This window comes from Haliotis asinina, chromosome 9, assembly GCF_037392515.1.
Source record: "Haliotis asinina isolate JCU_RB_2024 chromosome 9, JCU_Hal_asi_v2, whole genome shotgun sequence".
Lineage (NCBI taxonomy): Eukaryota > Metazoa > Mollusca > Gastropoda > Lepetellida > Haliotidae > Haliotis > Haliotis asinina.
The window spans coordinates 30,242,314-30,259,040 of NC_090288.1; the positions used below are offsets into that span (position 1 = coordinate 30,242,314).

The 16,727-nt window shown below is 36.3% G+C and overlaps 1 protein-coding gene across 3 annotated transcripts in view; it reads left to right on the forward strand.

Annotated features, from left to right (window-relative positions):
• Window positions 1-11,686, forward strand: part of LOC137295904 (cyclin-dependent kinase 17-like) — a 108,602-nt gene extending 96,916 nt beyond the window's left edge. For all 3 annotated transcript variants that reach the window (XM_067827480.1, XM_067827479.1, XM_067827482.1), the window contains 11 exons: window positions 54-168; window positions 1,455-1,549; window positions 2,514-2,576; window positions 2,836-2,959; window positions 5,262-5,322; window positions 6,334-6,393; window positions 7,055-7,258; window positions 7,972-8,014; window positions 8,760-8,850; window positions 9,791-9,868; window positions 10,094-11,686. In XM_067827480.1, the coding sequence (XP_067683581.1) occupies window positions 54-168; window positions 1,455-1,549; window positions 2,514-2,576; window positions 2,836-2,959; window positions 5,262-5,322; window positions 6,334-6,393; window positions 7,055-7,258; window positions 7,972-8,014; window positions 8,760-8,850; window positions 9,791-9,868; window positions 10,094-10,125 (966 nt within the window). In that variant the 3' untranslated portion in view covers window positions 10,126-11,686. The remainder of the gene's footprint in view (window positions 1-53; window positions 169-1,454; window positions 1,550-2,513; window positions 2,577-2,835; window positions 2,960-5,261; window positions 5,323-6,333; window positions 6,394-7,054; window positions 7,259-7,971; window positions 8,015-8,759; window positions 8,851-9,790; window positions 9,869-10,093) is intronic.
• Window positions 11,687-16,727: the final 5,041 nt, after the last annotated feature.

Genomic DNA, 16,727 nt, shown 5'->3' on the forward strand with positions numbered 1-16,727 from the left:
TGGAGTGTTTGTAAAAGCAGCATAAAACCTTACTCACTTACTCATCTTTCCAGGGAACATATGCAACAGTGTTTAAAGGGAAAAGTCGACTTACTGACAACCTGGTTGCCTTGAAAGAAATCAGGTTGGAGCATGAGGAAGGGGCTCCCTGTACAGCTATCAGGGAAGGTGAGTTACCTGCCCTTGCACTGCCAGGCAGGTGAGGTGTCTGTCCCTGAAAACAAGCAAGCTGCTTGTAATACCTTCATTACCAACCTGCTCTGTTCCCAGTGTGCCAACAGCTGTTTCAACAACCTTGAAAATTACACCTCGAATCCCAAACACAGTGATGTATACATAGTTGTGTGACTATCTGTGGGAATAACATTTTAGTGCTTTCAGAAAAGGGTGATGACAAATATATTTTTCCTTGATAAGATGAAGGAATGGTGTGGTGTTAGGGACTTACCAGTCTTATTTATAAATCTTATACAAGTATATTTTTATTCTTGATGAATTAAGTTATATTTGCTTAAATACAGTTAAAACAATGGCAAGGCCAAAACAAAAATCCACTCTAACCAACAGGAGAATATATAGTGATCATGTATGTTTGTAGAATTCTCAACAGTGTTAGGAGTTTTGATTAGTAATAGTACAGAGAGCTACTTGGATTGGCTGTCACAGTGAGGAGCATGGTTGTCAGGGCAGTGAGTTATCTGCACCTGAATTACCATGATAGAAAAAGCTGTCTGTTCCTGTACCAGGGTTGTCCATCACCATATTTAGATTCCCTTTAGTGTGATAGTGAAATATTAGTGAAACTGACGAACAGGCTTCAGCTGGCATGATCACACCCCACAAGTTTCAGGTCTGGAGCCCCTGGTGTCTTCCAGCCATGTACTCCAGCCCTCAATCACTGTGAATTAGATTGTTCATTTGTCTAAATCTCTGTCATACTGACAGGGGTGTAGGTTATTCAGAAAGTTTGTATAGTCCGCAGGAAGCTGAGAATGAAAAACTGATAGACACGTTCCAGGGTATAATATAGTGAACTGGGCATAGTTTAGCATGTGGAATTATGGCTGTGCCCAATATTCATGTCTGATTTTTGTAAGTTACGATGTCTTTATGCAGTGTTCATAATTCACTCTCAGTTCCTTTACAATTACTTGCTGAAATGAATGTCTTAAAATTGGAGGCCACCAGATCTTGGATAATGCCTTATGATTTCCCCAAATAGTTTTGATCAAATCAGTATGTAAATCTTAAATCAAACAGCCTCTTGTATCACTGAATTCAAGATATTCAGAGGTGCAAGTCAGTCATGAAAAACACATATGTTTGACAGAAGTGTTTCTAATTATTTAAATAAATCCAATGCTATGTATGACTACAAATTGTAGAGAAAGTGGAATATGACCAATGGAATATTTGTGGATGTACTTTAATCTGCCAACCTCTATCTGTTTCAGTGTCACTGCTAAGAGATCTGAAGCACGCCAATGTTGTCACACTACATGATATAATACACACAGACAAGTCTCTGACTCTTGTCTTCGAATATCTCGTAAGTAGATCTCTCCTATTCATCTTGCAGAAATGGCCTGTATTGGATGTACCTCCTACGTATTGCTTGAAGATTTCCCACATGTAAAACAATCTTGTCAGCTGAGATGTGTTATCTCCTCAAGACATTGATTTTTTAGACTACAGTACAGTGTATAAAATAGTAGAGTCTAGAGAGTGATGCATCAGAGACAAATACTGCATTCTCGGAATAAAAATACAATGCTTTCATAAACAACAGAAAGCTATACATATTTTTGTTACTGGGATTGTTCATGGTTTAGAGGATAGAGCATTTTATGTTGAGAACAAGGGGTGGAGGTGTAGCCAAGTTGTTCAAGCGATAAAGATCCTTGTTCGATTCCTTTGATGGGTACAATGTGTGAAGCCCATTTCTTGTGTGCCCCGCTATGGTATTGCTGGAATATTGCTAAAAGCAGCTTAAAACCATACTCTCACTCTCTCTCACTCACTCACTCACTATGAGAGTGCTAGGTCTATGGTTCAGTCTCTGCCAAAGATGTTAAAAGACGGTGCTTGCTATTACCCTGCCTGGTGATAAACATTGAGGAGGTATACAAAGGTTTTATCAGCTTGTGTCTGAGTGTACTTGTGTACTGTGCCTGAGGGAAGTATCACCATTAGACTACGGCATCATATCATCATGTCAACTTTCTCTATAAAGCCAACTTTGCTCTAATATAGGACAAGCAGCAGCACACATATGGAAACACATCAATACGTACAAAAAAATTTTTTTGATTTGCTAAACCCATTTCACCTCATGTTTTTCGCGTAAGTCTCCTAAACTGATTTTCTTGTTTTTAATTGATTAACATCAGAAAGTTTTCAGTGCGTGATATGTGGAAGTTTATTATGACTCACCTTGTTTACGCGATGGAGCTTCCTACATGGCATCTTCTACTTGTTGTCTCTAGAAGTCTTGTAATCCTTCCTTGTTTCAGGAAAAGGATCTCAAACAATATATGGATGACTGTGGAAACATCATGAGCATGACCAATGTTAAGGTAGGTCACAGGATTTATCTCCCTTGAAATGAACTTATGAATCAATCTAGTAATAGATAGCTCCATATTGCTCTGAGTGTTCATAAAAAAAGTATTCATACTTTCAGAGTTAAATCATCAGTGCAATGCTGCTTTTTGGCACACTTTTGCTGTAACCCTCTAATATTTGTACCGAATATAAATGAAGACATAAAGTCACATTAAATGATGATATATAGTACAGTTTTAGAAGTTCCTAATTTCTTGTATTATTTTCCAGATATTTTTGTACCAGTTATTACGAGGGTTGGCATACTGTCACAAGCGCCGTGTCCTCCATCGAGACCTGAAACCACAAAATCTTCTAATTAATGAGCGTGGAGAGCTGAAGCTGGCAGACTTTGGTAACTGTTACAATATGTTCTTATATCTGCACATAACTTCTTTGCGGGGCATTAGGAGTTGGTGCAGTTAGGAAGGACGTGCTTGATAATAGTGATGGAAACTACACCATAACAGTGCACTCACTGGAGTTGTTCATCCATTTATCGTTGTCCCTATAACATACAGAGACTTCTTCTTGTGACATTAATCATGGTTTTGTACTTTCTTTTGATCATCACACCAAACACCTTAGTTCAATTCCCCTCCAAATATTGCTAAAGTATTGCTAAAAGTGGCATGTAACTAAACTCAAGCGCACGCACACACACGCACTCACTCACTGTGGAATCTAGCCAACATACTGCTGCCACACTTCATATCTTATAAATATTCTTATGCCTGTGAATTATTTCTGGTGTGTAATTGTAGATATCCTATGTTTCAAAATGATTTACCATTCAAAGAATCCACATTGCAAAATGGTTCAAATCTAATAATCAAAATGATTACAACTGACAAAACACATTTGAACCAACTGATAGTTAGTTATCTGAAGTCTCCTTTACAAGGTTCAGTCGGTAATGGTGAAATCACCTGAATCGGTTGATGCAACTTCAGAATGAACACATTTAAGTGATTTCTCTGACCAAAATCATGTTTCAGTTATGAGATAATGTCAAAATAATTTCACAGTATGACCTATAGCTGTGTCAGTGCTAAAAAAACATGTCCTCAATGACAGGTACAGTCTTAGTTCGGAACTGCCAACAGAGTAGCTTGACATCAGCCTAATGAGTTTCCTAATACAAGCTCCTCTATAGAATGGTAATTGTGAGCTATATACAGCATGAAGTCACAGCTGGCAATGGTCGACATCTGTGTAACATGATTAGGAGGATCCAGGTAGAATGTGAAAGCCAACAGCTCATTTTCACATCCTGGCACTGTCTGATAACGGCAGATAAATGTTCGAGAAGTGTTCGGAAGCTATCAGGGGTTATTGGGCACATGTCATGCAGTGACTCCATACACCAGGGTGTAACTGTATACATACTCAACTCTTCTTGCCATGAGTATGTTAAACTTAAACATCAACATATTGTATTTATTATACACATAAAAGTAGAATTTGTAAAATATGATCCCATGTGTTTGATTGACTAATGAGGTATTCTGTCGTGTGTTTACTTTCACCTGAAGAAATTAGGCCGTGTCCCAAATTGTCTACCGTTTCCTGATAATCAGGCAATTTGGTAGCATTATGGCTTGATTGATGTCACTTATTTTCTGTGACTGATTGAGATCTGTCGCACAGTAAAGTATATCTGTAAAACTATAACTGACCTAGCTGACACTTTGGACTCTAGTTAATAAGAATCAACTTTACGCTTAGAAAGATATAGACATAAGAACATACTTGATTTTATGTTTATACATCCTTAACTAGCTGACTGCCTCTCATAATTATACTCGTAGTATCAATTCTGGTTGAATTTGCTGCTACAAGCTATCTTGTGACAACACCAGTAGTATTTCAAAACAAGTTTCACATATTGGCAAACAGGCACAAGAAACAACCGTTTCCTGGTGTTCTGTCTTACCACAAGGAGACAATTACTTCTGGTGCCTGTTTGCCAACATGTGAAACTTGTTTTAGAATGAGGTAAGAGGTAGTGACATCCTGGACCAGATACTGACACAATGAGTATGTTTGTGGCGGCAGTCAAAGGGTTAGCACCAAATATATGTTGAAGTCAGTTCTTAATCAAATTTCAACTCTTGTATGAAATGTTTATCATCATGTTATTTAGACGTTGTTGTCACAGATTGCCTCAGTTATTATGTAATATGATAATCAGTGGTGATTTGTGAGCATACATGTTAGAATTTTGAATGAATGACATTTTTCAGTACACAGTCTTGTCCATTTTGGGGATAAATATGTAAGAGAGCTTACAGTGATGAAAGGCAAGACATTTTGGGTTATATGCCATAAGCATTTGGTCTAGCCCAGTGGTTAAAGTGTTTGAAGTACAATTTTCCCACACTGGAACAATGTGTGAAACCCATTTTTAGTGTCATTCGCCATGGCATTGCGGGCACATTACTAAAAGCAGCATAAAACTAAACTAACTCACTCATAATCATTGTCACTTCCTCAGACATCACATCAACAAAGTGTGTACCACTATTTCGTCAAGTGGGATGTAGTTAGTAAATTAAATCATTACAGAATTACTCACTTTCATCAAACCTTTTGATAATTAAGACAAATAAGATTATAGTAGATATTGACTTACATGTTTGTTTTTCATGTTTTAGGTTTAGCCAGAGCAAAGTCAATTCCAACCAAGACATATTCAAATGAAGTTGTCACATTGTGGTAAGATGTTGTTTCAGTTGCATGCATAATCACAGTTTGTGGTTCATGAATGTTAAAAGTATTCATCAGAAAATCGTTAAATATTTGGTTGACATAATCTTTGGCAGACATTTTAGGAGAGATTGCAGTCATCTTGTTACCTGAAACAAGAACACATGATTCTGATTAAATCATTGATCAGTAATGACGTAAAGGTCATCTGGCGCAGTCAAGCTGTAAGGAGTTATGTCCCTTAGACATGCCAGAAACCCCAAATCATTGATTTGGATCCAGGAGTCAGTTTTTCAGTCAAAAACAAATCAAACATAAAATTGTATATACAGCTAGTAAAATACTTGGTGTTGCTTTCAATAATCTTTCACTTCTCTATGAGTGGCAGGTGTCTGAAAAAAATCATTAATGACCCAACCAATTGTTTTTAAATCTAAAAAATAAGCGTTCATCTTCTGTCTGTTGCAACACAGTGCCAATCTCAAAGACTGGCTGAGGTTGACCATCTGTTATACCTCAAGATATTGCAATTTTAAACAAATGTTGAATGTCAAGTTATCTTCTGATTCATTTAAATATTCTTAAGCACATATTTATCGCTTTCTATGTTTTTAGTAATTTTGTATACTCGTATACTCATTTGTATTTTTTGTCAAGCTTTGTGATGCAAAATGAATTCCTTTTACGGTAATAAAGTACTGTCTATATCTGTGTCTAATTCACCCAGATAAAGTTTCTAGGTTTGAAGGGGCAGCATGGTAGTCTGGTGATTCATGCGCTCGCTTGTCTCGCTGAAATTCATTTCTGGTGTCCCCTACCTGTATATTGCTGGAAGATTGCTAAAAGCATTGTAGTGCCATACTCACAAGCTCACTCTTGGTTTGAAAGTCATTGGAAACAAAGGCAAAATATTTTGTTATACGGAGTTGCCTTCTGTGGTATAAAACTGGTGTAATACTCATGTAGTTGCCACTTTCTGTCTCTTCATTGTGTGACAACAGTATTGACTGTTTGTTGCAGGTACCGCCCACCGGATGTGTTATTAGGGTCCACAGAGTACTCAACACAGATTGATATGTGGTACGTTCCTCTCACGTTTAGCGTCAACCAGTGACTGGTGTCATTTGCAACTGCTACATCTGGTCTTTTATGTTCCTACTGATCAATGCTTGTTCTGATGTGTTACGGTTCTGTGTATGTTCTAGAAATCATAAATCAGGGAACCTCTTTGGTAAGTTTTATCATGATCTGGAACATGTGAACATCCAAGTTAGAACTGGTTTTCTGCAACTTGTGCTTGTTGTAAGAGGGATAATGGGATCAGGTTGTCAGGTATGCTGACTTGGTTGACTCGTTGTATCTCAATTACAGTCAAGTCTCGTTAATCCGACATTGTCCTTTGCACAACATTTTGTCGCATTAACAAGGATGTCAGGCGAAATAAATGACACTGAATTACGTTTATTCAATTTGTTACCAACAAAAGCGTCAGATGAAGCCAAATGTTAGATAAATGGAAGGACTTGACTGTACATAGATCTATCCTCAATAATCACTTGATTATCTGGTCCATATTTGATTATATACAGATTGCTGTAGAAATCCGAGTCCATCATTTGACAAACCAGAAAACATGATGCAAGATTTTTTGGATCTCAAGACATGTAGATTATATGTTTTGAGTTGCATGTTAATGAGTGGCAATGTCCATCAGAACAAGCTGCATGTGTTCTATCTCCAGGGGAGTTGGGTGTATATTCTACGAGATGGCATGCGGCAGGCCGCTGTTCCCTGGCTCCACTGTGGAGGATGAGCTCCACCTCATCTTCAAGACACTCGGAACTCCTTCAGATGAAGAGTTCTCAGGAATCTCGACCAATGAGGAGTTTGTCTCCTACAACTTTCCATTCTACAGACCAGAACCTCTCATTAATATAGCACCAAGGTCAGTCTCCATTTGTATTACCATGTCGACTAAATGTTTTACTTGCTGTGCTAGTATTTGGTTGTTCTATGCAGAAGTTGCAGGTGTCCCAACTAGACAAACATTTGGAAAAATAATCAGTAGTACAGGATATGGAAATGTTTTACAACAGTACAATGTACACAGAATCTTTAGTAAATGTGACTTGGCTTTCCTTTATCAGACAATACGGGACAGTTTGCTCACCATGCAGAAGACACAACTCATCTGGTGGTCAGGCTCGCTGACCTGGTTGACACTTCATCGTGTCACAATTGCTTAGATCAATGGACATTCTGTTGATCACAGGATTATCTGATCCAGACTTAGATTTTTACAGACTGCTGATCATTTCTTTGAAAGGCATTTTAGAAGTTGTAGGAAAGGAAGGAAAACCAAATTCTATGGATAGTCAACTTCTTTATTGCAATTGATGCGACGATGCGACAACAGTGTTAGTACCTACACCGCAATGTCGCATCCATTACAGTAAAGAAGTTGACTATCTGTAGAACTTGGTTTTCCTTCTGCTGATCATTTGTATTTATATAATAGAACTTGTTCATGAGCTTTCATGAATCTTTTACCTGCCCCTGAATATCACACCTTTTCACCAGAGTGAAAGGTACTTTAATCATTGTTTTCATGACACAGTCAGTCAGTGTTTTTGACCCTCTAAATTCCTCTCCTTACAGATTGGATTCTGATGGTTTAGACATTCTAGCCAGATTTTTAAAGGTAAGACACACAGAACTTACTTGTTGACAGTTGAACTGTTAAGTAAGGATTTTCCACACTGAAAACAGTTAAGACGACAAAGGTGACATGGTGACATATACTGAACCCCTTTATTTCATATCTGTAAATATTTGGCAAAAATGTTTTGATTATGAGATAATCAATCACAGCAATGTTATGTTATGGACTTCTGTCTCCTTGAGTTACAGCATACAGTTTTATACCTGGCATGTATTTGTGTCTTCTATATGCAATTTGTTGACTGAGTGGTGCAAAGTGTATATTATTTCCTGCAGTAAATACATAAATTTCAGTCAGTATTCTGCACGTTATCTTTAGAAGGGTGTTTTATGCCTGTGCATTGTGCAAATATGTTGGATAGTTTTACTGGCTTACCACCATCAAATCAAATAAACTAAAATAGTCCTGCAGTGTGGGCCATGGCCTTGCATAATAAACAAAAATGTCTGTCTGTCTGTCTGTCTGAAATATTGCTGATATACAGTGCACTCTGTCTAATTTGGACTGGTTTGGGACCGACTAAATGCTGAATTACATAGCAGTTCGAGTTACACAGAAATTTCCTATAAAGAAGAATTACACCAGGAACATAGGTTCAGTCTGGTATATACAGCAATCTGAGAAAGACAAGTCCGAGTTGGAAAGAGTGCACTGTATTGCAAAAAGGATCCCAAGAACTGACTCTCTCCTGCACTACTCACTGTTCATATCTGTATTTGTCCAGTACGAAGGGAAGAGCAGGATATCAGCTGCCCAGGGAATGAAGCAGCCATTCTTCTCATCCTTCGGACCTTCAATACAGCGACTGCCTGACAGTAAGTCACCTACCCAGATTGTGTCAAGGATTGTCACTAATCTTGTCCTCTTTAACTTCTAATGTGGTCTGCTAGAAATATTTTGGTTAATTAATTCAGAGTTGTGACGATTAATCGATACACAAGTTATCGCGATTCAAGAGCTGCACGATATGATACATCAATACAATTGTCGTGTATCGAATCTACACGATACTTACATACTTAGCAGTCTACGAAAACACCGTCTCCCCTTCTATTTAGATTTTCGTGGAAAATATTGCCATGGACATGCTCCGACTGAGATAATTTTCACATTTTTTTTTTGTTATTTGTGCATGTGCTAAAAAGCCAGTTGTGCCAATGTTGATCCCTACTGTTCCATTTTTGGGGAAAACACTACTTTACTGACACATGCTAAACATTTTTAATAAAATGTCTTTCATGATTGTGTGTTTTATTTTTCTTGGGAGAAGAATACCTTCCCTGAAATGATAACATAACAGCACGTTATTTCCAGTACTTTTATTTTTCTGTATACAAGGACAAAATATTGTGATATGTATCATATCGTATTTATCGGGCTACCAGTATCGTGATACATATCGTATCGTGGCATGGGCGTATTGTCACAACTCTGTTAATTATCAACAATCTTCCCTTAAATGAAAAATGGCTAAAAATTATTTCACATTTGGGGCCAGTCGACTCAAAGTTTGAACTGAACTCTCAAACTTTTTATCTATATCGAGAAGACTGTTCAGGACAATTATAGTCTTTCAGATATAAAATACTTACACAAACACTGGCAACAAATACAGCAGTAGTATTTTAGTAGTTTGTCTGATTTGAGATAAGGACATTTCGTGAATGAATAACCTATTTCAAGTGTTGAATTGGATTAATTGTCTATGCATATGTTGGATGAGAGTGCTGTAGCATCTGTGTGTTGTGCTTGCAGCTGTTTCCATATTCACACTACCAGGAGTATCTCTACATCGGGACCCCGGGATGAGGTCATCGTCTGTAGCAACATCAGGTCAGTATCGCCATCACTGAATGTTTGTTTGTTGTTTAATGCTAAAGAAAGCACAGTAATGAATGTCAAGTTTTACTTCTGATATGTTTACCTATTTATTGGCATTCATGTGCATTAGTGTTTCATGCATGTCTTTGTAATTGTACATACTAATTTTATGGCAACATAGCATTGTTCAGTTCGACAGTCTTGATAGGTTTTCTGATGATATTATCTCCCTTTCAGGCAACCGTCGTCGCCAAAGTATGCTGTTCTGATGAAACACAAACTTAGACAATGGAATAATCAACTGTACACACTACCAGGTGCTCATGGGTACAAGGATAGAGACCCCTGGAGGTGAGCTGCTCAAGGGGAGTAATCCATGCCCCGACAGAGCATGAGTCCCGCCCGGAGTTGTAGGCCCTGAACTGAGCATGATGGACAACTGCAGAAAAAAACAGAGATCAAATCTGATCGATGATGAACAATTACATCAGCAGAGATCATAAGGAAATACGAATGCAAAAAAATGACAAGGAGAAACACCATATGATGGGGTATTCGTAAGTGAGGCTGCAGGAAGGACATCATGGTCCTGACAACTACCAAGATGTAATATTTGTGTATTTATTTTGTCTCTATTTTAATGTAATTTATTTATTTTGCTAAAAATTCAACCACAACATCAAGTGGTAAGTGTTATTTCTTTAGAAAAACATAATGGCGTAAGACTTCTGCAGGCAGAATGTGTTGGGTGTGGGACTTGTATGATCTTATCACTGTGTATTTGTGCTGTTAGTTCACGTAAGTAGGCGTCTGAAGGCAGGCTTATTGATGACTAGTGTTTAGGCAGATAGCATGTGTGATCATGTGATTTTCAGACAGAACTAACACTACTGTGCTTTGCTGTATTTTTGAAGTAATGTTTAATATAAGGGTGAAATTTCTTTCGATGCAACAATATTTGTTAAGGTCAAGGTCATAAGGTTACAGGGGTCAACATTATACGCTTTTATTTTCATGTTGATATCAGTCGGTTAACAAAAATGGAAACAAATTGGTCAATAAGAACAAAACATAACCATGCACTAAGACATTTTACAGCAGAAATATATCAAAGCACAGCAGAATAGTCCGATTATTGAACGATGTTTGTTAGGAATGGGACTTTAGTAGCCATATCCTCAGGTCTTAAATATTCAGATATATAATATTTAGAAACACATTTTTGTAAAGGCATTTATGTACATGCTCTATTTTCATCTAATGTCATGTTTTATGCTCTCATTGAACGCCCTTGCCATGCTGTTTTAATGTCAGTGTACAAAAGTTTCATTTATGGCTCAAAGAGCTAATGCATATACATACTTGTGTACCACAACCATCATCAATCTCTGGCCATTGGGGGATAAGGTGAAACACTGGCTTTAATAGAATTGGTTTTTGGAGTTAACAGTCTTGCTTGAATGGCTGAATCAATGAAGTCTGAAAATTTATAATACCGTAAGGCCAGGCCAATTTTATTTCTTGTTTTACAGATATGCCAGTCATATTTTTTCAAGAATAAGAAAAACTATATTAATTTTCCCCTCTTAAAAAATAAGATTCTAGTCTTCTCATTGGGCAAAAATGTAAGCTTACATTTGTTTTATATTGTTATGCCCCATAGGCATATTAAAATTTGCCAAGAGTGAAATACTTTTAGAATTTAACAGGAATATTACTTAGACTGGTGAATGTAAAAAATAGATCATTTACCCTCTTGCCTTTAGCGGTTTTGTGGGGGGAGGGAGGGGTTTGTATTGAGAACAAAAATTCATAAAACAAGAAATAAAATTGGTCTGGCTTAATAATACATTCTTAGGGAAAATTCAAGCATAGTAGTGTGAACAAACAAGACTAGATATGGAGATATTCAAACAGGTTGTAGATATATGAATGCATTGATGAATTGACTACTGATCAAGGAGATTGATTAAATATGGTTAAAGAATGGGAAATTTATAACTGATCAGAGAACTGAATACAGTGAAGCAAGCAAATATACAATCGTTTAAGGAAAATTACGAAAGTGGTATAGCATTATAGACAGCCTGAACATGAAAGCATTGAATATCATTAACATTTTGGTTCAATTATTGTACACTTTATACTTCAGTGTATTGTCTGTTTTCATCCAGTTTTTGAGGACACAAGTTCATTTGACAGAACTTACAGCTAATGCAATAAATGCTTTCGTTACCAGTGTGCTTGAACTAGAAGTGCTTTTGAAAATTTAGTAAACATTAGTTAGATATGTTTAGTTCATGAGTGGTTGCTAATTAATTTGGAGATTGGTCAGTTTGGGGATAAGGAAAAGTGCCAAAATACTGCCAATATGACAAATGACATCAGGCATAAACATCTCAGTTAGTTAGTCTTGTTCTGCACAGTCAGCTGTGGTTTCTGTTCCAATAAGATTTCATCTTTTCAAAAACTTGAATTGAACTTTGTAAGTTAAATTATACATATTACATATTTTTCACAGTGACAATACCAAGCTTTGGGTGATGTCACCCAGTATTGATCGATCTGGCAGAAGACTTTCAGGAATCATTATTTAATTTCAGTTTATGTCGTAATGTCATGTTCATTGTGCTATCATTTCCATTTTGTATACACATATACACTTCTCATATACACTTATCATGTATACATTTTATCAATAAATCATGATCAAATTAATTTGTACATTTACTCAGCTGTACAAATAAAAGAAAATATATCTTTTAATTTGATACCCCATGACATGTTGAAGGAAGCTGAAGTCAAGACATGCTCAGTGTTGAGGGAGAGAAAGAGGATTATATTTCTTGCAGTGATGCAGTTTGAGTGTTTTGGCATTTTACCCTAAGAAGTTCAGTCTATAGATCATACCTCTCCAAGATGGTAAAGAGTTGACTGGTTTTTAACTTTAAATTATCAGTGAGAGAAACTGAATTTTTACATAGGTTCAAATCAATGAAAATTATCCCTTATGAAATTTTATCGTACATATTTCCCACACCGGGGAAGGCTCAAAGTCCTCCATTGGTATAAACCGATCAGTGTGCCCTTACACCCATATATTTTTATGATATATTCTATTTTTGTAGAAGAGTGACCCCCATACCGTGAATTTATAAATCATAAAAAGCGGATCAGATGGCCCAGGATAAAGCATTGCAATTAATTGTTCCGAGTTACTTCCCTTAGCACTATCAGGATCTGCATGTCAGGGCTTTGAAGCTCATTGAAGCTCAGATTGTGAGGGTAATGAACCACGTTTGTGCCCAAGAGGTTACCCCAAGTTCTAAGATTTGATTTTTGTGACTTTGAGCTTTCTCCTGACATTAATCTGATAAGATGATGTGATCAAATATTATTGAAACCTTAATTAATCCCAGAGTTACTTATTCACACGGACATAATGTTTTTCTAATGCTTGATGATATTATTAGGAGCATGATGTTTTTCTTTCAAACTCCAACTTTATTTTGGTTTCAGCTTCCTTCAAAAGTTTCCCACTGAATGTTTAGAAATGTTGAGGTGCTTGGACTGTGATAACGTTTACAACTATTTCTCTTTTAGTTACATTCTCAATAGAGGGTGTTTAATCATGTCTTAAGATAGTCATCTCATTTTCATTTCTATTTGGACCAAGACTAGCAACTTAGGGACATAATGGAACAGCGAGAAGACAATGGAAATTCCAATACGGTGGATCGATTGCAGAACCTCATTCCTGAGGGCAGTGTTAGCCCTGTGGCCTAAAGTGTGGGATAAACCATCGCCCTAGAACTAATTCACTTCATGACATGAGCCCTGTTCCATATGGTATTGAGGAATGCAGATCTTGTTAAGATATTAGTTTGAAGGGTCCTACTGGGAATTCCCAGCACAGAAAATCACTGTTCTAATGATGAAATATTGTAACCATATTTGTGTCCATGGCTTAAATATGGAAAATCATTCTTCTAGTGATAGAATATTTTAATCATTTTAAGCCCAAGCCTATAGCCTATATGGAAAGAAATCCTGAATATTAGCCATTAGATGTCATGTGGGCCAAATTATGGGAATTCCCGGTAACAGTAACACGGGACCTTATTGAATACATTACTATGTCAAGAAACATTGATAATTTATCAGGAAATTCATAACATAAAGAAAAGTCACTATTTTTTAGATGTCCATATCACATTCATTAAGAGGCATGAAAAGGTTTTTAGTCAGTGTTTCAACTGGCCTGATAGACATTTGCCCTTTCAGTGATACAGAGTTCAAATAACAGAGGTGTTATACTGATATATGTTACTGCCTAACTAGTTTGAACTGAATGTGATAAAGGATTTTCTTACATGTCACACACAACAATAGAGCATGCAGGGTTAGGCTATGAATGTTTATTCCATACTGAAGACCATATCTTTCCATGGATTTTCAAAATTCTATTTGTGTACTTTTAGCCAAATTTATGAACACTGAATGCAACTATAAAACTTTAATTTGTTCAGACTAAACAATAAAGTAGACCCAAATATGGTAAATGAAATACTTTTATGAAATGAATTTGTTCCCTGGAAAAGACTCTGTTATTACGTATATTAACTTGACACTTATTGCCAAACATGCAAACATATCACGGTGCTTAATCTGCTCTAGATATTTGTCTTAAAGTGCTACTGTTTTCATAGGATAGCTAAAGGGCTAAACCAATGGCAAACAAGATTAATTTACCAGTATTTTCTTGGTATTGCTAATTATTATTTATCATCTGTAACTGAATTTGAAATGAAACCTTTTTCAGATAGTCACATTAACAGGTATTATTTTTTAAGGTAACATTTTTAGGAAAAACTGTTTTCATTGTACAAAAAATATTTCATTTTAATTACTGCAAGTGAGACAAATTTGATGATAGCTTTTGGGGTTCAAATCCCAGAACTGAGGATCTGGATGGCCACTGTATGTCAACAAGGATTTATTTTCATATACATTCAGGGCAGGTGGTATCACAGCTTTAAATCGAAAGATATACATTTGCAAATTTCAGCCAATCATGTTGCTTTTGCCAGTTTCTGCCAACCATGATGCAACCGAGAAGGTAATACACTTTATGGATGACAGCTGTTTTATTATATTATGATGCAACATTTCACTAAGGATTCTTATATTGTTAAGCAGGTGAGTCACTCTTGCTTGACAATGCTACAAGAATCTACATCGAAATGTTGCATCATAATACAGCAAAGAAATTTTCATCCATAAAATATGCTACCTTTCTAATTACTCATGAGATCATGATACATTTGTTGGGGACAAATATTTCAAAGACACACAAAGAATGATTTGGGCCAATTTCTTAATAATTTTGCATGACTTTCATCTTATGTTTTTCATGAAAATATATGCAATGTCTTTCCCTTGATGAGTATTCATTGTCTATGAAACATTTGTTAGAAAATGATTTGAATTTCAAACACAATAAGTTGTCTTACAATGTGATCCATAGTGTGAGATCTTGTCATTTGTAATAAAATGTGCTCACTGTGGATAGAATGAATGTTGACTCATTATATGATGGTCAAAAGCATATGTTTTTTAACATAGGTTTGACTAAACAATTCAGTTGTGTTTTCATTAGTATCTATTATTTTATCAAAATGAACCAGAATTGTGCTTAGATGGAATTGAAGTCAAAATATGATATTCATCAGTGAGGAAAGGATTTGGGAAATATTATTTTCTGATTCTACAGGTTAGTAGATATGACTTATGGCACGTTAGTGTCTTGGAGAAACTTCTCATCATTTCTGACAGGAAACTTACAGCAATGAAATTACTAGATGAATTACTGCTTTGTCTGTCCCTACAGTCATACCGCAGTGATATTGCTGGAATATTGCTTAAAGCTAAACTCACCTAAAATCAGATACATGAAGCCATCTGTAACAAATCCAGTTCAAATCTCTGGACAAACCGCTAGTCAAAAGATAGAGGCTAGTAAAGTTTCATTGGTCAAGAAAATTTATTTATCTTATAATTTTGTAAAAAGTACCCACTTTGACTCATATCTCTGCATAGAATTATGTTTTGTTACATGTTTGGTCCAGTATATTGATAGGTTTTGGCACAGACTGTTCATATAATTTATACACTGAATATATCACTGTTATGAAAGTCTGTGTGAGTTGATGACAATTGCAATATCTTATTAAGTTGTACCTCTTAAATTCATGATCCCATCTGCTGCATGATAGCTTTGGTTCATCTTCGTTTTCATTGATAAATGGATGAAATTTGAGTACAGCCAAATAACTCCCAGCCACTGGTCCTATTCATCGCCATCTTCTGTTTCAGACTCGTTTCATTTCATGTACAGCTGGGGGCATTGCTTGCTCAAGTGTCACCACAAAATCACCATTGTCTCATATGTCTTGACTAGCTTAATGTGTTGAACGTGTCGAAAAGTAGTTTAATTAACTTTTGTTTCTCGTTTGACTGCAGCATCAGTTTAACTTTCTGCTTATTTCCCATCCTCACATATCAAGGGTATTATATTTCCATTGAGTTACACTAAGTATCTGGATGCATATATTACCAAGGTTTCAGTTTTGAAGTCACCATCTTAATTACTCTCATCTGTATCAACAAGGAAATTTTGCATTTTATAGCACAGATTCTAGTACTTTTGTTTGGTTGTTTACCATCAATGATTAGAAGCGACTGAGGCTGGATGGGTTAGACTCAGCGTGTTGGTGAATAGAGGCCTAACTGTGAGAGTGTGGGTTCGAATCGTGGATGGGACTCAACCCAACAAAAGTACTAGAATTTGTACTTTACTGAGTGCTATCTC